The sequence below is a fragment of the Vanellus vanellus genome (genome assembly GCF_965231255.1).
Source record: "Vanellus vanellus genome assembly, chromosome: 2".
Lineage (NCBI taxonomy): Eukaryota > Metazoa > Chordata > Aves > Charadriiformes > Charadriidae > Vanellus > Vanellus vanellus.
Window position 1 is genome coordinate 31,120,553 of NC_138906.1, and position 27,974 is coordinate 31,148,526.

The 27,974-nt window shown below is 39.2% G+C and overlaps 1 protein-coding gene across 1 annotated transcript in view; it reads right to left on the reverse strand.

The window, feature by feature from the left end:
- The window catches only part of THSD7A (thrombospondin type 1 domain containing 7A), a 214,093-nt gene that overhangs the window by 110,023 nt on the left and 76,096 nt on the right, over positions 1-27,974 (reverse strand). The window contains exons 2-4 of the mRNA XM_082479202.1: positions 20,480-21,311; positions 3,182-3,430; positions 1,471-1,652 (exon numbers count right to left, since the gene is read on the reverse strand). Coding sequence (XP_082335328.1) covers positions 1,471-1,652; positions 3,182-3,430; positions 20,480-21,311 — 1,263 coding nt within the window. The remainder of the gene's footprint in view (positions 1-1,470; positions 1,653-3,181; positions 3,431-20,479; positions 21,312-27,974) is intronic.

A 27,974-nucleotide genomic window follows, 5' to 3' on the forward strand; every position in this document is an offset into this window, starting at 1 on the left:
AACGTGGAAACACCCCAGAGCTCCTTTTTAAACTAAGACCCACTTCACCCCTAGTTTGAGCTTTTGAAAAACTGTTCTCATGTTTATGCATCCGAAGACTAGTTACATTTTAATCAGCTTTCCGGGGCCTGCAGAGATTACCTCCTAATGGGCTCTGCGTATTCCTGTCACAGTCTGATAAGGGCAGATTTCACACCCGCCTAAGCCGGCGAGACTTCACAGCCTACCAAAATCCTAATCATCATTCTGAACAGTAAGCTGTCACTGATTTTATTGTTACTTCTCCTTAGCTTGGAGGTTTTACTCCTTTACTTTTAGGCAGGGGCATCTAAACTTTGTATGGCAGAGGCAATTTATTAAAAGCCCTTGGGCGGAAGCTGATTTGCATTAAACAAAAAGGCTTGAAAGCTTCTTTAATAAATACAGATGTGGGGCCCACCGAGCACACAAGTCACACCCTACTGATCCAAGCAGTCATGGTGAAATGGACGTCGGCATTAATATTCCCTACTAACTCTACCTCTACAGCAAGTCTGAGCATACCTTTAACCCGCAGTAGAAACCTCACTAGCCTTCAGTTGTGTCAGCTCTGGTCTAAACGTTGTATTCCACACAACTTGTATAATGATGTCCCTTTTCCTGAAGTATGTGGCTGTATTTATTTATTTATTTCTTAATAATAATGTGTGTTTGTATGAAACAGCTACAGAAGAGGATAAAAATTAATTAGCAAGCTAGATGCATTTAGATTAATTCACTAATTTCAAAATCTATAGTGCTGCATTAGTATGCAGAAATAAACGTAACATAAAATACCCAATTGTTGTTCGTAAGTACATATATTACCAAATGAATTAAAGATTTTGTCTCCTAAGCTATTCTGTTTTTTCTTAAGAAGCTGTACAAGGAATAGTCTCTTTTCTCTTTCATTTAGGGAAACAAACCTGTGAAATTATATTGGCTTGAAGTCCTGAAAATAACTTAAGAACTTGACCAAATCAAGAAAAGAAGGAAAAAAAAAATCAATTCCCTGAGAATGAAATCTAGTCATATTTTTACATATTCCTATATTGATCTTACATGCCAGAATTGACATATTCCATCTGCATATCAAACCACACAGGTTCATCACCCAGCTGAAGGACACACAGGAAATCTGCTTTAGAGGAAGGAACCGAATTTAGGATTTCTGACCCACCTTTTCATACTCTTTTTTATTGAGAGACATCCTTCACATAACACAGTATTTTTCAGTAGATATTAAGAAATAGTAATTTGTAGCTAGGATCCAATATTCGCAGAATGAAATCTCTGCTACTGCAATTAAGTATTGTCATCTGAACTACAAAATAACAGTAACCCGCAAAGCAAGAAGGCAGTCATGACAGGAGACAAAGGCTGTCAAGAAGCTCTGGAATGCTGAAGTGCTCTGATCTCACGTTAATTCAATTGCAAGTAAATCAAATTTACCTTCTTTTTCCTTGAGGGTATTTAAATAGGAGAGGAGATTTTCATTAGCTTGCACGCAGTACATTTCCCGGGTTTGAATGCCACCGCCGCACAGTGCAGTCTGATTTCCTCGCCTCTTGTCCTGTTGGCTAAGGAGAGGATCAACACGGCATTCTGTCCACTCTGTGGTCCGCCAACCGTACCTGGATCAAATTTGGTTTATTGGGTCTTTAGAAATCATGAAGCCATTTTATACTGCATTAAGTTACACAAGCTGAAACACCTTAATACCTTTATTCGTTTTCTAAAAGGCCCGAGCCCCACAATTTCTTGTACACAGACATGCGTTGTCTGATATTTTATGCGGGTGAAAATTTTTGCTCTATTATTTCACATCTGAAATCATTACTTTTTAGGAAGATCTTTCCTGTTCAATTCCTGAAACATAGCGCACATATAAATAATTTATTGGAGGGATGAAAAACTTTGTATACAGAGACATATAGCCTATGTTCAGATAAGCTAACTTTCAAGATTGTGACTCTCAGCATTTGTTTATAGCTAGAAAATTCATATGAACCAAAGCCAAAATATCAAAGAAATGTGCACGCTGAGAAACATAAGAGCCAGAAAAGGAGAGGGAAAAAACCACAACCCAACTCCCCAAAAAACCCAAACCCAAAAGACTAAAAGACTCTTGTTCATCTTTGATAAGAGAGACAGAAGTTCCTCCTGAATATCAAGGTAAAGCTATATTTGTATTTTTTTATTATTACTTCAGAAAAATCTTTCAGTAAGTTCCTTTTTCACTGTCAAGAGGAAGATGGCTCTGCAGTACTGACTGAAGCATCCCTGCTGGGTACTGATGAATGATGAGAAGCTGTGAGCTTTCTAATCAGTGAATGCACAGCAAAGAAGATCTGTGGCTCCCAGTTAAAACCCCAGTCAGGATTACGAACTGCAAGAAATGCCACGGAATTCTCTACCCAACAAGTACTTTAAGGCTAAATCAAGTAAACTGCTTCCCAATGTGGCTGGAGATGGGGAAAGATGACATTTCCACTCTTAAATGAAAAATATGTACCACAGTCAAAGATGCTTAACATCAAATGACATTTCCCCAAACCCTCTTCTCAGTCTGATAAAGAAAGAGCACAGTTGGAACTTTAATATTAATCTCGATTAGTTGATAAGGATTACAGGAATCTCTTGAATAGTAAAGTGCGTGCTTTCATTTCTCCTAAACTTTAAACAGGGTTAATTTATTCAGTGTCACTGTTACCCTCTCCCACTTTCCATTTGGGGTGCAGTCCTGCCTTTGTTGTGCTGAATACGAGTCTCACTAAAAAGTCTGGTTGCTAAACAGATGTTTGTCAACCCTTTTCTATGTTCAGCATTTTGTCTGCAAACAGACAAGTACTTCAGAAAGCAATGATTCTGGTAGAAATGTTAGGTAAGGAAAAGATCACTGAAAAATTAAAAGTTAACACTAATGAAAAAATATGTATTTTTCGTTTTTCCTGTATTTAAAGGAGGAATTGATTTCACTATAATAGCAGCTATTTGCAGACTTAAGACTTCTAAGAAGAGGACCGAATAAGCAAAGCATTAAAAAAAACCCCGAACTGTTATTTCTTTAATAATGATTTGGTTGATATTCCATCACCAGCTATGTAAGCTTAATTGAAATTTTGCATTTTAGTAGAGGGAGAACTGAAATGAATCAACTCACGTAATGCACGGTGCCACGCCATCTCCTTGAGAAACACACTGCTCTGTTTCTTCTAATTGCGGGCATTCACTTTCACTGCCAATAGGGAGCTGTTTAATGGTCCGTGATCTTGTACGATTCCCTTTAGGGGTTGTCATGTCAAAGCAGGTTTTGGAGCAGGGGGTCCATTCTGACCACTCTGACACCTGGCACTCCTTCGTGATCACACAGGACTGGAATGTAATGGGCAACTTGTCCTGTTTGCAGAAGCTGTAATAAGAGAGCATTACAATTTTTAGCACACATGAACTCCTACAGAAAAGAGATGTCCATTGCAACGTGCAAAGTCAGTAAATATTTGTAAAGCTGTTAAGTTCCAGTCCACATATATTTGATCCCAAAAAGTCAGGCAAAAGGTCTTTTGGTTAAAGTGACTCAAACCAGATACATAAGATTTGCTATAGTTAGAAGTGACCAGTATTGCCATATCTGTGACTAAAATTAAAATATAAATCTTCATACATATAGAGAAGTACAAAAGAGGAAATGAATCGGTTTTTCACTGCGTCTCTTTTATTTTTAGGTATACTCAATTATTTTTCTTGGAACAAAAGGGAAGCGAAGGATCGATAACAGAGATGGTTATACAATGTTTTTGAAGAGAACCGAGTGCTCAGTGTCATCTTCTCATTTCCAGACTACATATTGTTTAAAAACGCAATGACAAATATATTGAATACTTGGTCACTAATAATTTGCTTTGTTAACAGCTGGTATATTGTCACAGCGATGCCTCATGGTCTAAAAGGGGAATGATCTCTCCGTTAAAATAGAGCCTTCCCTGCTACAGTGAATCCATAGCTTTGATTTCCTGTTCCTCATGAAGGCCGTAATTTAATTTCCATTCTCCATCTGATTTGCTGACAACCTATGTCATATGTGAATGAAGCAGATTTTCTCCCTCTAAATGCCTCTGCATGTTTAAGTGTTATATTCTAACTAGAAACTAACGTTTCTTCTTTAAAGCTTGATACACAATAGGAAAATGAGCAATAGAGAAGCTAAACTACAATTAAAGTGAACATAACTTTAACTCCTTAATTATAATTACAACATAAATATATTTATCATGTCTGTTTTGGAATAAAATTCCTGCTTCTGAAGTAGTTAAACAGCCATGAAAAAGATTTATTAGCACTGCAGATGGCACAATGTTCAGTACCACTCCTATAAACAACACAACAAAGGCTCATTTTTTTCCTTGTAAGAGAATACAAAATAATATAGAATTATGAATATTTACAGTAATTTTGTTGCTATACAAAATTTTGCCCTACCCATATATCCAACATCATGTTCAACTACTATTAACAAAACTTTGTAATACTAGAAGTAGGGATACTTCATGAGACTAATAAGAGATTTAAAAACATGATAAATTAAAGTATTTCTTCTCTACACAAGAGGCAGAGCAATTCTACATCTTGCTAACAGAAGATCCTGGTTGTGGAGACAGACAGTGTCAACAGGTTCAGAAAGAGGTTGGATGAATTTGTGGGCAATAGATCTATATATGGATACTAAAATGAGTAGGCAGTGATATAATGGCCACCATCCATCCCTAATACACTGACTTTGGATACTGGAGAAATACAAAGGGAATGGACTGCAAAAGGCAGCCAGGCCTTATATTCTTGGTCTTTAAATAGCATCTCCCTTTATCACTGCTGGAGACACTGATGGGCTTGACAGACCATAGGGGATTAGTCAGTAGGGGATTTCTTATGTTACCATGAGAAAAGTGGTGGTAGGGAGGAATCCCTAACACATGATAAGCAACATTTCTTCTGCTGAAGGGCAGAAACTGCATCCTGTTTAGGGTGAAAGACACTCAAAGCTTTTGAGAAAATTGTTCTTTAATAATAGACTTTTTTCACCTTTATGTAGCCCCATCTGGCATAGGACTACAGTACTGCCAAACTCAATACAGCAGTTTCTGTACCTTTGACAAAACATAACGACTCATTTATCCCACAAAGGCACACATTTTAATGACTGGAGAAAAGATCTGTTCCTTATGGATTCTGACATGGGCAATATTTGCAAATCCTGGAGAACAGATGACATGTCACCTCCCAAGCTTCTTTCCAGTGTGACTCCTTTGAGAGCAGATAAAACCAACCTCTTCACTCATATTGTGACTGGGGCTGAGTTTAATTAGAGATACATATTGCCAGGGAACATGCACAAAATTGCCACCACAAAGTAGCTTTGGTGCCGGGTGAAGATATCACTTAATGATGTGTAATACTGCATGGGCTTTGCATCTGCTTCCAACTTATTTGGGAGAAGTGTTACATGAAAAAGACTAATATTGATTCTCAGAAGTTGTTTTACTAAATAAATAATCTTCCTTCACTGAAGCTACCTTCAGCCTGCCTGTATCCCCTAACTGTCACAAACCCTAAAGGTGTCCCTGGCTGTGATTCCTACACAGCTTCACACAGACATTGTTTCCTTCCTTGATAAGGGAAACCTCCACTGCAACACAAAGGGTTCAAGTTATTTAGGATGATCGACGTATAGACGAAATGAGACTTTTAGCTGCAATCGAGCTCAAAACTAATGCACCTACTGGTTTTTAAAAAATAATATTCTGAGCTAGTTAAATTCAAAAGGAATTTTTATCACAGATTTCATGAACACAGTGGAAAAAATTAAAAAGTTTGAGGCAGTGCACTGAGAAACAAAAATGTTTTCCCATAACCATAATTGAAGAAAACACTTTAACAGAAAGGTGTCAATGAACTCCAGTTAAAAATTAAGGTCAGCCCTGCAAACTAATGATATTTATTATTTTTAAAGGATATAGTCACTTCCTGAATGATTACTATAGGTCACTGGCATTTTTCAGATTCTAAGTGCTACTAGATCATTCACAAAGAATTTAACATAGACATTACTGCAACTTTAGACAAAAAAAAAAATTAATTTCACAGATCCTTAAAACTGTAATTGGTATATATGCAAAAAGACCTCCTGAAGTTTCTTGCTTTTCAGTACCCTTGTAATCTTGAACGCCATGATGCTGAAGTCCCTCTGTGAATCATGATGCAAAATATTTTAAAAAAATTAGACCTAGATTTGTTCACAGGACTCAACCGAGGAGTTATTTGGTCAGTGCCACAGATTCAGCAGGCTTGTACCTTCCACTTCATGTTCATTTTATTTTTTTTATTAAAAGCTGTTGTTGACAAAGCTTTTGTAATTAGAACAGTCACTTTATCTTGTTTGTTACTAATTATTTCCATATGCAGGTATGAAAAGGACCCAAACAGAATTGTACCATGTTACTAACCCCACTGTTTATTTATGATCCTTGATAGAAGTAAAGAAACAGAGTCAGAGCATGCCTCACTTCAAATATTTACTTATAAAATCAATCAATTTTAAAAGAAATATAAAACAATTAAGTTCTTAAGTTCTTGTAACCAGAACATAAATATAATTAGGGAAACAAACAAGAGGCAAAGTGAGTTATCCATTGACTTTCTTGTTTGCTTATTAAAACTATTCACCACTTGCAGTATTACGTAAATACTGACAAGTTACTGATATTGTCGTAAGTCACCAGCAAACAATCTCTTTACTGTTATACATACTGTCATACTATTTTTGTGAGAGGGCAGACAGTTACAATTAGCAAAAGAAGTGTCAGACAAGCAAATTATCTGCAGTTTCTTCTTTTAACTCTTGGTTTTCTTTGAACAAGTTCGAGAAACTGTGAGACCTAATTGCAGTTGGCCATTATCAAGAGTTTGCCTTCATGTTGAAGGCAGCAGGAGATGGATGTGTTGCATTCTAGATCAAGTAGGGACTAGGGAAATATCACATTTAAATTCTCAGTATCACAAATCTCTCTAAACAAGACCCAGTTAGAACTCTTCAGTTAAGTATATGATTATGGAAGTGCTTCAACGTCTTGCAAGGTAACAGAGTACCTGCCAGAGCAGATTACAAATCTTTTCCCCCACTACCACCTTTCCCTGCCCCAAGTGCATGCATACCTATTACCTGCAACTAAAGCAATCTACATTTAATTTCATGTTGCATCTCCACATATCCCCCTTTCCCAGCAAATTTGGGAACAATTAACTTGATGTTCCAAAGTCCCCTCTCATTTTTCAAAAATCTTTTTTCTTCTTTTTTTTTTTTTTATTCTTGACATCTTTAAAATATTTGCAAAATATTTTAAAACTTTATATTGCCAAGCAAAACAGATGTTTCTCATACCTTTCAGTGCAGATTACTAGATATAGATAGACATTCATAATTAAACTTACTAATACTGTGCTGTATAGAAATGCTAACTCTGAAAGATACATGTGCCATTTAAAAAGTTCAGCATATGTAATACGTTAGCTGAGAAGACTGGTCACATTTTCCTTAAATGTATGATCCAAGAAACTGCACAGATTGATTCTTAATCAAAACCTGGGAATGTCTTTGTTACACAAAATAGTGCCTTCTGGGTTTGGTACCTAATGATGTTACATCTCCAGATGTTCATGATGTTGATCTCCAGAGATAACTTAAAGCAAAGCTTAATTCCATGTAAATTTCTCTGCACTTTCCGAGGGATTTACATGCCTGATTTAGTTATCCAAAGTTGGATGAATCTTCTCACAGGAGAAAAACAAAATGGCCAGGTAACAGATCAGAAGATAAAAATAGACAACATTCATTTCATGACACCACCCAAACCACTAGAAGTTCTGCATCAAACATCTCCATGATCTGTGTACTTTCAGTAACACCTAAGCACACGCTATGTGCAAAGTTAGCCATTCACAAAGAGCAGGGAGTGCACAAATAAGTCCTCACTATCAACCCATACAGTTCTGTCCAGATAATTGCTTGAGAAGCTCAGAGAAACGTACATGAGTCGCATTAAAATGCCGTTATAAGTCAACAGAGCAGACTGGATACAAGAAGAGGTAGCATAGGAGTAACGTAAAGGAACTTGCTCTCAATCCACTGAATACATTCAAGGGACAGTGTCCTAAGTAGCTGTCTTTTGGCAGGGGACAGGGTATTATATAGTTTGAAGCAAGTTTGAGAAAGTACCGTTTCACACAATAGATAGACATAGCAGGGAACGGAAGCTTAAGGTATATAAGCACGTAGATGACATAGTGGAAAGAAAAGGCAATCCCAAGCAAAGTAAAACATCACAGAGGATGAATGAGCCCTATTGCTATTAAGCCAACATCAAACCTATTCCTGACCTCAAAGACTTAGATTAAATAAATGAACTAAAGAAAAAGGCAGTGATGGTTCAAAGGGCAAAATACAGAACATAATTGCTGCTCAACCTCTTTTGGAGATGCGTGGTCAGGAATTTGTGTCTACTCACGTTCCATAGCCTCATTTTTGCTCTTACAGCTATAAATAAAAACTAAATATTGCTTTGGATGGGAAGGTTTCCCCTGGAGATTTCAAAGTAATTTATGGGATAATTAAGGCTATAGACACATAGAGAATGAAGCTTGAGGCATAAGCCTGGAGCAAATTGCACCATAGTACCTGTGTATAAGCAAGCTGTGCAGTGGAAAGCAGTCTCTTCATTGGCAGATAAGCTTTTAAATGTGTGATAAAATTAGATTAGTCAAGAGGTAAAACAATAATTCTTTCCGAGGTATCCTAAATTTCTATTAGAGAGTGAATCATGCCTTTCCAATTTTGAAAAATCAAGACAACTTGATTTTATATGGCCATGACCTGTTTGAGTGTCTGTAACATTAGTCTCAAAATTTATCTTTGAAGTTGTGCAGAAAAGTCATGGAAGAGACCATTGGAATTGCCTCCTCTATAGGCTCAACTGATCTTTAAATTTATGCAGAAAGAATAGGAAAAATAAATAGGTTTTAAGAGGCAGTAGGACTCATTTTAGTCCATGAGCTATACATAACTCACTTGTACAACGAAGAGATTTTCTGCTTTTGCTGGTGTTTCCTCCATACCATATTGGACTAATAACTAGAAAGAAGAGTTAGCGAGAAAAGACCAACAGCAGCACGAGAATGGCTGAGTGGTTCTAACAAATAATCCATGCAGTCTGATACCTGCTTTCGCAGTAGCAAATGGCGGGCAAAAATGGAAAGACAGCAAGTACTCAGTCACACTTTTCCAACATACCCTCTGGTTTTCCACCAAACTGTGGCTTAAAGACTTCCTGAACACAAGTTGTATCTCTGCACTGAAGAGCCCTTTATAGAGTTTTCCTCCGTGAATTAGTCTAAATGCTTTCTGAACCCAGATAAGACTTTGGCATCTACATCATCTTGGAAACAATGAGTTACACACCTTTTTTACCCACCAATAACTGTAGATAGGTATTTTTGCTTTAAAATGGCTCTGTTATTTTCATCTTCTGGCTTCAGCCCTTGCATAACCATACTCTCTTCACATTGTAGCATTTATGAGCGTAGAGACTTCCATAAGCTCTCTCCTTGACTGTCTCTTTGTTAGGTCTAAGAGTTATCTTTCACTTAGTCTCATTTTATTTGAACGTTATTATATCCTACAATTGCAGACCGTTTCTACTGCATGCACAACACTGAGGTGTAAAATTGGCCTGGATATGAGGACTGTTCAAGATTCATTCTAAGGAAACTCCCAAAATATCTGCACATGACTGTATCTGGACAATCTATAAGTCAATGTAAATATGAATCCGCATATCCAATGTATTAAGGAGACATCACTCTGAAGATCAGTTTGGTGCTTTTCCCAATACAGTTGCTCTTCATGTTCAAATGCAACAGAGCTCCAGTGTGAGGTTTGCAATTTAAATCTGAAATTGCACTGCGGAGAGCATGTCCTTTAAAATAAATTCAATTCATTCACTCAGTGCTGATATTTAACAGGAACCTCTATTTACTGGTTTTACCTATAATGTAAAATAATAGAGCCCATTTGACAAGGTTAATGCAAGCCAAATAGTCTCTTCAATAATTTCTGTCTGCACTATTTTGCCATATTTTCTCTATTCCTTCACCGTTAACGTTCAGCTTTGGTTTTCTTTAATGAAATTTTCACAGCAATTATTCCTTATTTTCATTCACTGTATACATTCTCCTGGAATTCTGATATATTTATTTTTTTTCTCTAGCTGATTTCCCATCTGATTACATGCAGGGATTTCCATTGGTCTGAAACAAATAACATGGCTGCAGTTCAGGAGCGAGACTGATGCCAACACAAGCTTTTGGCACTCATGGGAAACAAAAGCCGTGGCTTAGAGCTGGACTGAAAAGGACTTAAGTGGAATTTTACCTGTAAATTGAAAACTGCAGTCTTTCAAGCCTGGATCAGTATTTGATGTGGTATTGGATTTGCTCCTGTGGCTCTAAGGTTCCCTGTAGGTGCACCTACAGGTGTGCCCAGGCTGCTCCAGCCCTGCCATGACCGACCTACCCTCAACCCTGGTGTGGAAAGCAGACACTCCCATGTCTCACCATCCTTACAAGAGCTTGGCGCAGCAGGCATCAGTAAGAGACGCTCAACAGACATCTACGTTGTCAGACACCACACAAAAGACCTAAGAAGAAATGGTGTTCTTCCTCCCCTTGCCTCTCTCATACTATATAGTATCGCAGGGATTAGATATCACATGCCCTTTGTGATCAGGAAGGACTGTAGGGTCAGAATCCACTCTGTCTGCTGAGGAGTTCAACCCCAGCACCTTCGGGGAAGGAACTTTATCATTCTCTTTGAAGAAGGCTACTCCATTTTCAGCAAAAAATACAAGCTCTGCTTGGATTCCAAAGCAAAACCCCAACAACATAATATAATTATGTTTTGAACACCCAAGACTGACTGACTGACTGACTGGCTGAATTAAAAACTTGAGAGGAGTGAAGAAGACAGAACCAAAAACTAAACGAACTGCCTGGAAGAAACCCATACTGATTATGATATGAGGAGGTTCAGCAGTTCAGCAGAAAAAGGGAGCTGCTTCCGAAGGTTTCAGATCAAAGCACAATCAACATGCTAAAGAAATCCAGAATCCTTTAACAGGTTTTTAAGTGGCTTCATCTAAATATTAAGGAAGAAAATAAAAGACTATCTGGAAGATAAAAGAAAACACAGCCAGAGCAGAATAATCTAAGCATTTCCTGGCCTCGAATGTCCTGCACACCATCAGGCATCTCCCACAACCAGCTGTATCATCAGGAAACATGAGAGTCTCTCTTGAATTCTTGCTGATCTCATGAGACATTACATCATTGAAAATCATTAGCAAAATGGTTTTCAATCTTTCCCACTGGCCACAAGATTAAACTATTGACATACAAGCCCATTTGGCCAAACAAACTTGCCTGCAGAAAGACTTGGAACAGCGACAAATAGCTTACAGAACACCCAAACTAGATGTTAATTTAGCACTTGAAAACCAAAATCACACGCACAAACACAAATACACAGAAGCTTGTAGAGGCTGCATTTTTGACTGAAGAGCACACTAAAGCTACACGAAGCTTTTGGAAAAGAATCAGAAAGTAAATTTGTGATTCAAAAAAAAAAACCCAACAATTAAGCAGCCAACCAAAACAAACCACTAAGCTGCACAAACTGTCCTTGCAAGACATCCTACAGCCATGAATGAACATTGATCCAACTACCAAAGAATCCATAAAACAATAAAGAAAGTAAAGCACGATTTGAATACAAGCATATTTTCTCAGTAGAGAGAATCTCAGTAGATTGCTTTAAGTTTGCTTAATCTCAGTAGATTGCTATAAGAAACGAGAGACTGTAAAGGAACACTTTCCAAAGACTGCATCTGCTTCTTGTCATTGTAACCTCATTGTAACCTCATAATGAAGGGGTAAAACATGTACCACACCACTCATTACCATCGCATGCTAGAAAAGCTCAGGCTTACACCGCTGGGAAATCTGACTATCCATGGGCAGTCCCACAGCCCAGATCCTCACACCCTCTGACAGAACTACCTCGCAGAAATAATCTGGTTGAGTCAGAAGGTCAAATCAACCTTTGAAATATATGTACCCATGTGTGTAATTTTCTACAGCAACCTTGAATGATCACTCAGTAGAGTGAGTCAGGAGGCCTGAGGAAATCCAGCAATATTCATGCTTAATATTAATCTTTTGTATTATTTGGGACTAAATCCAGATCTCAATATTGTACATGTAGGGTCTTATCCTTGCCATTTATCTGACCACCATGGAACCTTAAAAGATGCTCTGTATGAGTAAAAGGGTTTTTGGAGTTAATGTACGGAGACAAGAATCAAGCACAGTGTCCCGATACGTTGCAACAAGCTATTTATCTTCTATGCAGTGTTCTCCTCAGAGTTCATACAGCCTGTTGGATGCATTCATCTCTAAAGCAAAACAATCAAATGAGCTCTATACTGTTCTTGGATCAAAGGTATAGCTGGATTTTGAAAGAGATTGTGATAAACTCTTTGGTATAAAGAAAAAAATAGTTTATTTTCTCATGAATAAAATGAGAAAAAAAAAATCTGTTTAATGAACGAGTACTAGACAGCAGGAACAGTACACAGGTGATTTAAATCCAGAGTTTAGATAATCCTCATGAGTTACTCTGAAGATATAAAATGTAATTTGTAAAATCTAAATGTAATTTGTAAAGTCTAGTCATCCTGGAGAGTTTAGGTTTATTGCTGGTACACACTTGTTTCTTTAAAGAAGTTAGTGAAAATACAGTGCCTGTATTTTTTTCCTAGAGGCAAATATAATGAGTATCCCTCATGACACAGTCCTGATTCATTTTCCCTACAGCTGCACTGCTTAGTATTGGTCGTATTGTACATTGTTCTGAGAAACTGTTAGTACCTCACAGTATAACGGGGCTGTTATAATCACAGAAACAATAAGGCCACTTTTATTCATTTACAATTCAAGTGCTGTCCACGTAAGTGCTTTTCACAAGACTACTTTCCCGTGATCCTTTCACAACTTTAATTAATTCTGCCAACAAAGATCCACAGCCAAAAGTTTTGAAAAAACCAAAACCGCTCAGGCTTTCTACATTACAGGTGAAAAAAACCCCAGATATTACAACTACCGCGTGAAGCAAAAATATGTTGGCTAATACAAGCAAAGCAACAAGAACTTCTACTACACCTAACAAGTGGCAACAACGGCTGCTGTGGGGCTGTTGCAGATACCATGAGTGTCCGAGGAGACAAGAAAGCAGAAGTGTTTAGGAAGAGGTAATATCTTTCACAGCCCCATGATACAGTGGCATGTATGCACATCCCATGCTATACATATAATTTTAAAATTGGTAGGGCAGGTTATTTGGCAATAGTCTACATAGATGACTTACTAAAGCTTTTGGAGGGAGATTTCCCTTTGTCAGGGGGAATTTTTGTTACATAGTGTTAATTCACACTTACTTTGACCCTAACTAACAATTAGATTCATGGAGTTATCAGCAAAGAAAAAATTAAACACAATACTAAACTTTGTGAATAAAAATATGCCATATTGAAGTTAAAATATAAATATATATATATTACTGAAAATTATGTTACTAATATCAGCTGTGTTTCAGGTATTATTTTAATTTGTTCCCTGTATTGATGCTTAGCTTTGACAATATCACCGGTTTCATTTCAGCCTCCAACATTTAGAAACAAGTTGTCAATATTAGGAGGTAGGCTGGACATTCTATTTTCAGTGGGATCACTGAAAGATAGGCACTGACGTGCCCACCTCTGCCGTTCTGGGGATCTGGAAGCGAAGCAGAACTCTGTGACTTCCCATCCTGTGCAGTCCCACACTCCCTGGGGGACAGTATCTCCCAGGAGGATGCTCAGCTCACATACTTTACCATAACTTCAGAAAGCTCATTGAGAAAACAGGGGCATACTCCATGTCCCAGGCTATGCTTAACAGTCACATAATAGAAAAAAAAAACAAACCCAACTCTAAACAAGTAATACATTTTAGTTTGTTCCTTATGGGACTATTTACAGACTATGATATGATACCAATATAAAGATAACCAAATTGTAGAAAATTATTGCTTAATTTGTATTTATTTATTTAGGTATATTGAAGTCAATTAACATAAAAATTCTCTGACAACGAGGCAGAAGAGATGCATAAAAGTATAGTGTAGGATAATCTTTGTTAAAGATCTCAGTGCCTAATTCCATTTACCACTGTGCATCTTAATCTCTTACTAAATTAAGGCTAGAAATTCAACATAGCATTCATTCATAGAACTCAATCATTCATTCGTAGGATATATGGCCACAAGAGATTATCAGAACATGTAGTCCGACCCTCATTACATTACCAGCTATTATACTTTGCCAAGGAAGACCAATTACGTGCATTTGAATAAAAAATATATTCCAGAAAGTCATCCAATCTTGACGCTTTGCACAGAAATATATGAATGTCATAGATCTGAATGACAGAACAACTGTTCGCTATATGAAAAGAGTTAAAATATGGTGTGGGGAAAGAAATGGTTCCTTGCTGTTGTTTCAATTATTCAGCACAATGTGTACGTTTCCAGCGGAAATCTAGATTTTGGCATGGTATGTCAAATGTATGGCAATACTGACAAGCCACTGTCAAAACAGCAGCCTCAGGAAGATGATGGAGCAGGTACTTAGAATAGAAAGGAACACCCAGTGAATAATATTATGCATATCCACAGAAACTACTGTCTCCACCAAAATCCCATTAAAAATCTACAGAATGCTTCTGCCTTTCAAATTCATGGAAATTCTAAAAGCACGGTGGGAAATGGTAGGAAAGCAATATGTTTTCATCCTGTTTCTCTAATAATATTTTACATTTTTATTATCCCAATGCATCTGACAATTACCCTGCAGTTTCTAGTTATCAGGAGGTTTTTCTTCAAGATGACTTTCTTCTTTCCTGTTCTCCATTTGTCAACAGCATGTGCTCTAAGTGATTCCAAGTTAATTTATCAACATGACTGTACATAGCTCATTATCCAAATATGTGATATTTATTGGTGTTCTGTTAGTGAACCAGTTACGTCTTCTAAACCCTTAGAGTGCGGTAAACTTGGAGTCTTCCTGTACAAGAGCAGCTGCAGAGCCGCTGTAACAGAAAAAACACTTGTAGACATGCACACTTCCACCTGGTCCTCAATGAACAAGCTAAAGGTTGCTCGTGCTCCTTCACCCCTTCAACCTGTCCCCTCTGCATTGCTATTCCCTCACCTTCCTGCAGGCTGTCTCCTCCTTAGCCACTGCCACCTTCATACACATCACCCTTTCTGCCTGTTGCCTTATGGATTAGGTCAGAGAAGTACAGAGAATATTCTTCTAAGCAAGGAATATATTACAGGGTCCAACAAACTGAGCTGCTGTATTACATGTCTAAACCTCTTCTGTTTGCTGTCTGACAGCATATACCTCAGGGTGACTTTGCAGCTCCGAATCTACAGCATAAAGAAAGCAACAGGCTTATGCTGTATTTTTTTCATTTTATCTTCCTCCTTCACACAGTCTATCATTTAAAAGAAGAGTAAGAGTCCATAAAGTGGATGGAGGCATTTGTTGCGTGATTTGGAAAGTGAGCACTTGGATTAGGAAGTTTCAGGACCTGGAAAGACCAACGAAGTTAAAAGGCCATCCTAGAGGAGCAGATTCTCTCTCTTATTCTGCCAATACATCTTGAGTATCACTTGCTCATCAGCCTACAGACTCAGTTGGCCGTTCTCTAATTCCCCCGTCCCTGGGTATCCAGCTGAAGACTTGTGGCCAGTAGTGAATACAATGACTGTGCTCAAAGCAGATACAGGTCTATGATGTGAAGTAAGCTGAAAAATCGGGCATTATATACCCTCAAACTGGATGCCCAAAATGAGTAAGACAATTCCGTATTTTTGGCCCTACTGTCATCTCTCATGTCTCAACTATAACATTGGAATAAATAAAAGCTCAAACTCTCCCATATTGAAAGTTAGTAAAGCGCTGCAATGAGACTTATGGAAACATCCAAGAGAGTTTAATTTGTTACAAGGTGTGGATATAGTTTCCTAGATATTGCACAAATGCACAGAATCAGTGAGCGGGATGAAAAGAAATAACAAATAATTACTTTCTGGGGACAGAGGTGAAAAAAATGAAACACGATCACACAATCAAATGCATAAAGGGGCTAAATCAATCTGCTCAGGAACCGGTCAGCATTTTTTTAAAATTTGGATGCTTTTCTTTCCCACCATTATGTTCCATTGCTGTTATTGCACAAGGTTATTTCCCAACATAGAAATAAAAGCCCTGGATATATCTACAAATTTACTGTTGTTTCTTGAATTCTCAGTTCAAGTCATCGGTAATGTTCAGCTTCACAAGAGGTCTCTGCCACAGAGATGCTGCCAAGGGAATATTAACCAGTTCTGGGGACTGCAGCCAAAGAGCTGGTGGGGTCGGTTTCATACTTGGTCTCCTCCATTTCTCCCCCCATTCAGACAGGGGTGTTTTGGTCCCAGTTTAAGCAAGATAAACACAGCATATCCGTATGATGGCGAAAGGGAAAGAAAATAGTGCAGAAATTTCTGGGACTTTTTTTTTTTTTTTTTTTAAATAGGCAGTTAGATCCCTGCAGAACTGCCGCCCCCTTTGCAGCCATTTGAGCTAAGCGATTGTGAGCAGTTGCAGGCTGTCCCCACGCCTGTGGACCAACTGCTACAGGGGAACTTGATGGGCTTTGTCAGTGAATTTCAAAATCTTTGCTGAAGTGCAGAAACATACAGGCCAGGAATATACTCTAGTTCTGGTCCCTGTTCTTACAGTTAAAAATGTCTGTGCTCACAACTTGCTCCAGTCCCTCCAAATAGCAAATTCTTTCCCCAGTCCAGTGTGTTCTCAACAAAGCATCTCAGTAAACAGCTGTATGAATTCAACACTGCTAAAACAAGATATTTTTTCTTAGACTTGTACAAAACCAGCCAAAATATTTTGGCTAAACTTTCCCCCAAAGTCTGCTCAGAAAGACAATTATGAGGAAATGTTTGAGACCCAATGGTAACAATTTGGCAGAGTAGAAGAAAGCGAAACCAGAGTATATATTACAATAGAAAATGAGAGGCTTAACATGAGGCACAATCATCATAACTTGCAATAGTGCAAACAGATTTGCAACTCAAAATGAACTTTTACATACATTTTATGTTTCTCTACATTGACAGTTTGTTGCCTAATGGCTCTCTGCGGAACCCCTGGAAAACTCCACGTTCACACACACAAAAAAAGAAGAAACATTTCAGAGGATCAGTATTGTCTTCTACACTAACGGCAACAGTGTCCAGGTTTTGTTAGCTATACCGAGTAGTCATTTTATAAGTTACCTTTAATTACTGAATTCTTTCTTCTCCAACATTTCTATTTTTAAAATATTTCCAGTCCACCAGAATTTCAGACTAAGGGAAACATAAAGCAAGTAGAGGCCGTGTAACACGTACATTACTGCAGAATGAGCAATACAAAATCCAATATTTCATCCTTCACGGGAGACTATGTATTGTTCACTCGGCAATAAAGTGTATAAATTACACTTTGATTTTCTTGTTTCACTTCTCTTTACCATGCCTAGTTTGCTGATGTGTCGAGAGAATTTGCCTTTTTGAAGTTTTGCTGACAGCGTTACAGAACCGTTTTCTCTGGAGCGCCCTTCTGAAACTTGTTTTTGTGAAACCCTTTTTGTACTATACCAATTTTGCTACCTCTGCAAAAAAATATTACTCGCCTGAGGGTTTTTCTTCGTCTTTCAGTCATGCTGCCAGGGGGCTGATTGTTTCTGATTGCTGAAGTCAAAACTCCCTGAAAATGGACTATTCAAGCTGAAGAGCATTTCACATGAGCACGGCAGGTTTTCCAGTCACCTTACTTGTCTATATTATTTAGTAACAGAGTTACTATGTGATGGAGATTATAAAATCATTTGAGCTGGCTGCACTGGCAACCTGGGCAGAAAAATAATTGCATTGCTTGAGATTCTGGAATGCCAATCACAGAATAAGGCATTTGACCACTTAGTGAAGAGTGTAGCCTAAATGAAACAAATGGATATATAGGTGACATACATAGATAGGTCTTTAAAGGCTAAGTTATCAGTGCTGGAATTTCTCATATGAGTCATTTAACCAAATCTTGTTTTCACTATGCAACTGGAAAAAAAAAGATTCTACGCTAAACTTGATGGGAAGACTATTAGAAATCCTTTGTGCATTTACAACATAAAATTATATCCATTAGACATCAAAATGTCTACTGCATCCTTTGTATCATTTTCTTCCCTGTGAAGAATCACTCCTGTGTTGTATTATCTATTGTTTCACTGCCTCAGGCAAGAGAATTTCATCCATTTCCCTGCTGCAGCCTGAAATGTGTGTATATGGTATAATACGCAGAGGTATCTGAAATTAAGACAGCGTTACTGATCTGTGTGAATTCAACAGTGAGTGTAAAGATGATAAGCAAAGTATGCCATTGACTTCTGATTATACTTTTACTTTCTTTTGCCATTTATCAGAGCCTCAGCACATTAACGTTTCCCTCTCCTTCACTTCTTTTTTTTTAATATGATCGATCTAAATTATTTGTTTAACCTTATAAAAGCTTGGGGATTTTCAAACAGAGTGGTTGGCTGCTATCTGCTAGCAACCGATATTTTAATAAATTATTCCCCATATTTAAAGGGTAATGATGTTCCTGTGCTAGGCACAGTGTGGACTGCGTGATGGGGCAGCCCGAGCAAACCTAGATTTTGAGACTCCTTGTGCAGACATTCACCCAAGTCTGGGTCAAAATCTGAAAGAGCTGTAGAAAACCAGAGCTAGAAGAGACTGCAAAAAAACTATGCAGCCAGACCCTCTTCCATAACAAAGAGTTACTTGAGGTGTGTCATTACTGACAAAATGCATGTCTAGCCTACTCTTAAAAACCTTTGAATATGGAGGTCCAACATGTTCCCCAGGTAATCCTTTCCAGAGCTTCACTATTCCCAGTTTTGAGAAGTCTAACCTCATCCAGCACTGCTGTGATTAGCCCATTATTGCTTTTCCTATATATCCGTAACACATAGAATAGCTTCTTCCATTCTTCCTTGTGGTAGGTTTTTATATACTCATAGACACTTCACATCATCACTCGCATGTCCCTTCTTCCAACTAAAGAACCAAATCTTTCAGTTTTTCCCTTAAGCCAGGGACCTCTCATCGTTTTCCTGCTTTACAGCTGGATACGTAAAATACCCTGAAAAAAGTTCATAAACACTAACCTAGCAGCAATGGGTGTCAGCCTCATTCAGCAAGATACCTTAGTTATTTCACGGTTGATGTAAAATTGATTAATCATGCATTGAACTAGAGGGAAGGAAATAAAAAGAATCGCATCAAAGACAGAAAAAGGTAGACTAGACGGAAAGAAGATTTTTGAATTGGACAAAAACATTCTGAGGGATAGGAAGGAAAAAACATGAGCTAGCAAGAGCATGCCAGGTAAAACAAACAAGTAGAAGACAATATGGTTGCAGAAATGTACCCAGAAGCCTATGGAAATAGTTATCAAGACATCTGTGACTTCCAAAACTCTTGAAAGGTAAAATATAAATAAATAAATAAAAATATCAGAAAAAAAAAAATAGGCAAACAGCATAAAGGTGCAGATGAGAAGGAAAAAGAGGAAGTACATGAAAGAAGCAAAGAGGTTTCACAGTCTTCCTTTCAGGAATTTTGCTGTAGGAATCAAGAAGGACAAACAAAATTTCATGCTCTTCTATTTCAAAACAAAAGGTACTGGAAAGAACAGATACTGCCTTCTCATGCAGTACCTTTCTCTCTCTTTTATTGTGAGTCTGACCCATCCCAGTTTTCTGTTGGTCCTTGCATCCAGAGCCTTAAACGCAGTAACATCACCTCTTCCAAACTTGCGTGACTTGTTAGAGAGCAAAAACCTGCCTGAACCCACGGAAACAGAGCAGCATTTGACAAATGTCTTCAAGCTTTGGAGGAAATCTATTTAGACAGAGGCTCGGGCATTAGCATAGTTTTAACAGTGTACATTTATGTGATGCTTAGTATGATCACCAGCCCAGTTTGCATGCTTCACGTCATAGAAGCATCTTGAGCTTGACGAGGGATGGAAATAGCATGTGGCCCATATCAAGATTCGGGCTTGTGTAGAATAATACCGGTGTACACATATGCATGCCTTACTTTAAACACAGAAAAATAAAGATGCGCAAATTAATAAATAGTGATTACCTCAGAGCAGCCGTTTTCCCATTTCTGTGAGTACACGTGACCTGCCTGGTTTGGTACCCAATTTGTATGTCCCAGTATTTGTTCTCCTGTCTATTCTGTCTGTTTCGGTTCCTCTTCTTCTTAATTAACTCACGAGCCTCGGGATCCCGAACTGCCTTTTCTCTGTCCTTTTCCTTGTCTTTGTTCTTCCCTCGTTTCCTCGCTTGCCTTATTTGTCTCGAATGGGGCACCGAGCACGCGCTCCAGGGTCCCACGTTTAGGCTGTACAGGCTTTCTTCAGCAGCGCACGGGCTAGACTGGCAGATCTGGAACTCGGTGAGGTTGGGACAAGCAGACCCACCGAACTGCGGTGGAGCCACAACATGCCGAGTTCGATGCTGAAGCCCATTGCCGCAGGTCTTGGAGCACTCTGACCAGGGAGCGAATTCAGCCACGATGCAGTCCTGCCGGCACGGGATGAGGCACGCCTGCTCCTGGCGGGGCTTCGGCTCAAAGTACTCGCAGATGACATCCTCAGCTGGCACCCCGTTGGACTTCTGGATACAGGTGATGTCCCTTGTCTGGATCCCTTCCTCCCCTCTGAGGCACTCCAGGGGCTTCTCGTGGCTGCGGGAGAGGACGGGCCGGCACTGGTTCCAGCTGCCGATCTGCCAGTCGTACAGCTCCTTGTGCCAGTCGCAGACCCGAAAACAGCTCTGCTGGTTGTCCGGCCGCTCCGGCTGCTTGCAGTTTGTGGGCAGCGTGGTCCAGCCCTCCACGTGGGCACACCACACCGCTCGCGTCTGGATGCCACCTGGGCCGCATTCATCTCCCATGCATCTCCCCCACGGACCTGGAAGACAAGAGAAGATGCTAACATTGCACACTTAATTGTTTTTCTGCCATGGTGCAAAATCAAGCTCACAGAACCAGTTTTGCATTTGCTGTATCTCTAAGAATGTCATTCTTGGAGAAACTCGATCTTGGAAAACACGAAACAAGTATGGGATTATTCTTCATCTATTTTTATGATTACGGATACATTTCACTTTCTATCCTAGACAAATTGAATACTTAATTTCAAGAACGTACATAGGAATTAATCAAATTAGAGAATTAAGAACCGAGCAATCACAGAGTCATCACGTAGTTTTGAACAGCAAGATAAGAGCCAAAGTCCTCCCCTCCAAGGCATGAATCTAATCTCTCTCACTTGCATGAATACCCATTTCTGGACTGCTTCTGGTTTTGCTTTGCATTTCTACTGCACCACTCTTTATAACCTGATGCCAATTATTATCACATTCTCTTCCTTCCATGTTGTCTTAAATAATGAGAACACCAACATCATACATTTTGAAAAGCAGAGGTCATTTCAGGTAGGCCACTTCTAGTCTTTCCTTTATTATAACTAAAATAAAAATTAAAAGCCAGTTAAGGAGTGTTTGTTCCACACAATCTGTGAAATGATTATATGGAATAAATTCTTGAAGACAGAGACATACCAGCTGGTAACTCTCCAAAGAACAGAAGTTATTACTTTTTTTAAATGTCTAAGGTCTGTGGTAAATACTTGACGTGTTGTTATAATTAGTGTCAACAAACCCAATAAAAACCTACATCCTTGAAAGATGATATGGTTGCTTTTTCTGTTATTAAAAACTGTAATATTCACTGGGTTCAACTCACAAAAACCACCAATCAGAGGGTAAAAAACCTGTATTTTTCTTTTTTTTGTAAGACCTCCCCTCATACACACCATGCATTGACTTACTATGAAAGAGGAAAAGAATAAACTGTTCAGAAAAAAAACCCTGTAACAATTTCCCGAAGAAAAGATGTCTATCTGCAGTCAGTCACACAGAAGCCATTTTCTCTGACTGAGGAGTGCTCACGTTCCATGAAGAAATTGGGGCCAGGCCACACTGGGGTCATTCACCTGAATGACCCCAGTAACAAGACTACTTGTGTGAGTAAAGTTGCGGGAGATGCTGGGCTGAGCTTTTGTTATTTCCAAAGCAAGTTAATAGAATAATTCTGGTACAGCGCAAGAGTAAGTTAAACGAAGTATGGCAGGTACAAATTATTTACAACACTTTCTCATTGAATGACTGGAAGGAATATGAAGCCACATCTTACTGCGGATTCCCCCGAGCTTTAAAAGTCTCATTGACTTCAACACAATTTTCAGCTGTTCACCCAACATTAATTTCAGTAGCAGTTTGGGAATGGGTTGATGACAGGCTATACACTCAGCCTCTGCTCCTCTTGGCCTCTTTTTTAAGCGGACACTGCAGCTGAACCGTTTGTTTGTAGTTCTAAAATCCTAAGCATTAAGACTCCATAGCAATGCCAGCTGACGGAGACCAATTCAGCCCATGGAAACTCCTCCCTATTTTTTGCAGATTAACTTGGAATTAGGGTTTCCAAGGTTTAGCTAGCTATCCAGTAAAATAAATGTATATTAAATAAAAATACATTTCAGTTTCTATTTCAGCAAGATGACCCTACTTTAGCTCTAACCAGTCTTCCACAAATGACATAATCATTGTTGTATTTAATCTAGGTGTATTTATACTCCGTTAAGAGATATCATTTCCCCAGAACACCAATTTAAACACTTGCCAACTTTAAAAAAAAATAATCTCCAACTAAAGCAGAGATACTAACATAATTGTGACTGAAACAAAACTAAATTGATCATTTTGCAAACTACAAATTTCTGTCTTATCAGATCATTGCACCTTGTGTATACTCTGTTCTATGAAAAAAGTCAGATGAAGAGGTTTCCCATTTGGGATTCTACCAAATTTCAATCGTCAATTACCCAAGAAATCACATTGTACCTAAAACTTGTGCTTGACATCTAAGTATCTTCAATCCAATTCATTGACATGTTTATCCTAATGCAAATGATAAAAATCTCAGCCTCAATGCACTAACTACAGCCTTTGGCAATGTAAATATGAAAAAAGAAATCTGTACATGAGTGTGACAGTTGGGCAAAAATAAGCTCTTTCATTAGATAACAAGAATGTTATTTTTAGAACTGGATCCAAAATAACAATGAGGTGCACAAATAGGCTCATGTATTAAACTGCATTATTTTGCTTTTGCTGTGAAGTAGTATGCAATTTTATAAAAGCATTGCCAGTGAGTACCAACAAACCACATTTACACGAACCTTTGAGCAAACTACTACTGAGCACTTTTAGGTACATCCTGTTGTCGACACAGAGCTATTAGGGATGTATCTGACCCTCCCTCTTATAGATACTAAATTGATCTTTAAACTTAAATACAAAATAATCCATTTAGAATACAGGAGGCTACAAGTACTCCAAAAAGCTTAGATTTTCACCCTACTGCACACTTCTTTATACGACTGTGGCAGTGTGCTAAAGCGAGCCACAGCTTTGGGGCATGGACCTATTTAGGCTTTCTCCTTAGTGAGCTTCCTCAAAAGACTAAAGGGCTTCCACCCTTAACCAAACCAAATTGCATTTGTGCAAACACTTAAAACGTGGGGATGGGGCAGGTGTTAAATAAAGCAAGCTGAAAGCAAAAGCAAGAAACAAACAAACAAACAAAGAGCTATTCACAATTCCTCCCCCGCCCACTAAGACTCCATGGTGACACTGTGCTTCCATCCCATACAGTGACTTTCTGAGTGGCAGTGAATTCTGTCCTTTGCTCTCTGGCCTCTAGAAATCCCTCTCCCACTGCAGTCTGGTGACCTACTCCCTGCTATACTCCCCAGTCCCTCAAGCTTTCTCTCTTTTCTAGGCTCTCTCCCCCATCTTTGTAGATGTGCAAGGTCCTGCACCTGGGGAGGAAGAATGCTAGGCACCAGTATAGGTTAGGGGCGGACCTGCTGGGAAGTAGCTCAGAGGAGAAGGATCTGGGGGTCGTGGTAGACAGTAAATTATCCATGGCCCAGCAATGTGCCCTTGTTGCCAAAAAGGCCAATGGAATCCTGGGCTGCATAGGGAAGAGTGTGGCCAGTAGGTCGAGGGAGGTCATTCTCCCCCTCTACTCTGCACTGGTGAGGCCACAACTGGAATACTGTGTCCAGTTTTGGGCTCCCCAGTTCAAGAGGGACGGGGAACTGCTGGAGCGAGTCCAGCGAAGGGCAACTAAGATGATTAAGGGCTTGGAGCATCTGCCTTATGAGGAAAGGCTGAGAGAGCTGGGACTCTTTAGCCTGGAGAAGAGAAGGCTGAGGGGAGACCTTATTATGGCGTACAAGTATCTAAAGGGTGGGTTGAAGGAGGATGGAGCCAGGCTCTTTTCAATGGTTCCAAGTGACAGGACGAGGGGTAATGGGCACAAGTTGGAACACAGGAAGTTCCGTTCAAATACACGGAAACACTTCTTTACGGTGAGGGTGACAGAGCACTGGCAGAGGCTGCCCAGGGAGGTTGTGGAGTCCCCTTCTCTGGAGATTTTCAAGACCCGCCTGGCTGCAGTCTTGAGTAATGTGCTCTGGGCAGTCCTGCTCTAGCAGGGGAGTTGGGCTAGATGATCTCTAGAGGTCCCTTCCAACTATAAAAACTCTGCGATTCTGTGATTCATGGCTTCACTAACTACTTCAACAAACATAACACCAATCAGGAACAAAAAAGTGTAACCAGTACCATTCTTCCATTCTTCACAGCTAGCGATATTTCTCTTTGGGGTTATGGAAGATGAGGGGGGGGAGAAAGGAAAAATGCCCCCCTTACACTTCCATACTCAGTGCTCATTTACAATAAGAGTTTCAAACTAACTTCCCATTAATTAATTTCAAAATACCTACCAATATCTCAGCAATCTCAACAGCTTACTTTAACTCAGTTGTCTTATTTGGGGGGAAGAAGAATTGCCATTTTGTTACTTTCTTTAGCTTTTAATTTTTTTTTAAAGATGTATTTCTAGCAATTTGAACAAAAACTTGTTTTAACCAAAATTATTCTGAGAAATACCAAAACTTTTTTTTCTTTTGAAAACAATTTCTGGCATCCACATTAACCAACATTTCTGTCAGTTTTCAGCTGCCACACTGCTTTGAAATCTTCAGTTAAATTATTCATACTTTCTTGTGGGATCACAAGTCACTGTTTTTTATCTCAAGCACTTGCTGAAGAACGTGGCTGCCACACATTCTTTATGTGGACCTCACAAGAAGAGAGAGAGAAGCTCCTCTGCAATTCCCTCTACAAGTACCCATCTCACTCTACCAATTATAAAAAGAGCCTACAATAATTCACTTCTAACTTAAGTGGCCCCAAACACATTGCAAGCATCAAGGCCAAACATGGTTCTCATTTGAAAATAATCACAGAAAAGCAGGAAAATAAATGTCTCTGAACTGAGTAAATGGGCTTTGTAACTTTGCACAAATAACAAGAAATGCATCCCAACGTAGTCCTAATCCACCGTCAATTTTTATCTCATTGCCACAGATTGAAGAGAAAGCACCCAGCATATGCTTACAATATTTCTTTGCCTGCTGGTCAAGACATCACTGAAGATAAATGATGAAAAAAACAGCCAAGGCAGACGTTCTGAATGATTCTCAGAAATATGAGAAACCCATGTACAGATCACCCGCAACATGCTTTATATATCATATCATTACGGGCAGCTCATTTACCACCTTTATAAATGTGAAATTTGGGGATAGAAATAATCTCAGAGACACTAGTGTAGCGTAGATGTGCAACTTGGCAACGAAAGAGATCAGCAGAACACAACGTAGAGGGTCTCACCCACCACCATCCCTGAAAGGCTGCAGGAGGTGGGGGGTGGCGGCTCTTTCACAAATCCTCAGCTGATGTTAAGCACTAGTAACAACAACAGAAAGTCTTTAGGAAAGCTGTCAAGCCCAATCAAGGCCTCATATGACGTTTTAATTTGCTCTTTATGAATATCCTTTCGGTTCACTCTTTCCCACTGAGGCAGACGCTCTGTCCTCCCTGCTGTGCACTGATCCAGTTATACCTGGGAACGGGATGTGTGTGAGCTCAAACCATTTCACACTGGGGAAAAAAAGCTGCTGCTGCGCATGCAAAGTAGTTTTTCTTAGGATATCGTTTTAAACATATCTAGATGAATTAGTCACAGTTCACCTGTAGTGAGTCTTGCTTGTGTCGTGAAAATATCACCGCTTATCTGCTTTTTGTTTAATCAGTGTATTACAAATGGCAATTACAGAAATAAATAGGAAGCTTGCCTCTTCTTTGTTCTTGGGAGTTGCCACCAAAGTCTTAGTGAGTTTAAAATGTCATTTGTAATTCTTTGTCTTCTAAAGAGATTACTGTAAAATACAATATTAAGAGTCCCTCTAAGCTTCCGTAGGATTAAGATTTATTTCTGTTAGGGAACAGGAAAGTAAGTGAATTAACCATTACTGCCAGTTTATTCTGAAATTTCAGGGAATGATCACAATCACAGAATGGTAGGGGTTGGAAGGGACCTCTGGAGATCATCTAGTCCAACCACCTTGCCAGAGCAGGGTCACCTACAGCAGGTTGGATAGGAGTGCATCCAGGTGGGTTTTGAATATCTCCAGAGAAGGAGACTCCACAACCTCTCTGGGAAGCCTGTTCCAGTGCTCTGCCACCCTCAAAGTAAAGAAGTTTTTCCTTATGTTCAGATGGAATTTCCTGTGTTCCAGTTTGTGCCCGTCACCCCTTGTCCTGTTGCTGGGCACAACTGAAGAGTCTGGCCCCATCTCTTGACACCCGCCCTTTAGATATTTCTAAGCACTGATGAGATGCCCTCTCAGCCTTCTCCAGGTTAAACAGACCCAGGTCTCTCAGCCTTTCCTCACAAGAGAGGTGCTCCATTCCCTTGATCATCTTCATAGCCCTCTGCCAGACTCTGCATTAGTTCCCTGTCTTTCTTGAACGGGGGAGCCCAGAACTGGACACAGTACTCCAGATGTGGCTGCACCAGGACAGAGCAGAGGGAGAGGATGACCTTCCTCGACCTGCCGGCCACACCCTTTTTAATGCACCCCAGGAGACCATTGGTCTTTTTGGCCAATGGACTCAAATCATCAAGTTTGACAATGGAGTCAAATAATCAAGACAAACCCTCCCACTAAAGTACTGATAGCTTTGCAGCTAACTGAGAACAAAGTAAGCTATCCTAGTAGTTAATATCTAATATATTAATACTGTTTCGGGTATTAAAATTATCACTATTTGAATATGAAAAAACTTATTTTGAAGTTTAATGCAGGGCAAATAAGGCTATGTGAAAATCCCTTGAGCTTTTCTCCACATACAAATACAGAAAAAATAGGCAAAACAAGACCTCAACTATTCCCAAACATAAAACTCAAAATATGTCTTAAAACATTGAGCAAGACATTACTCCCATTTTTAACAAATGAGGGTCGCATCACTGATTTAATCTGAATTTTACTGTACTTTCAGCGAGAACGAGTTTTGACCCATTTTGTGTTACTGGTTTGGTGCCTGTAAGTAGCATTAACAGTTTAATGTCAGAGAGAGAGACTCCGACTGCA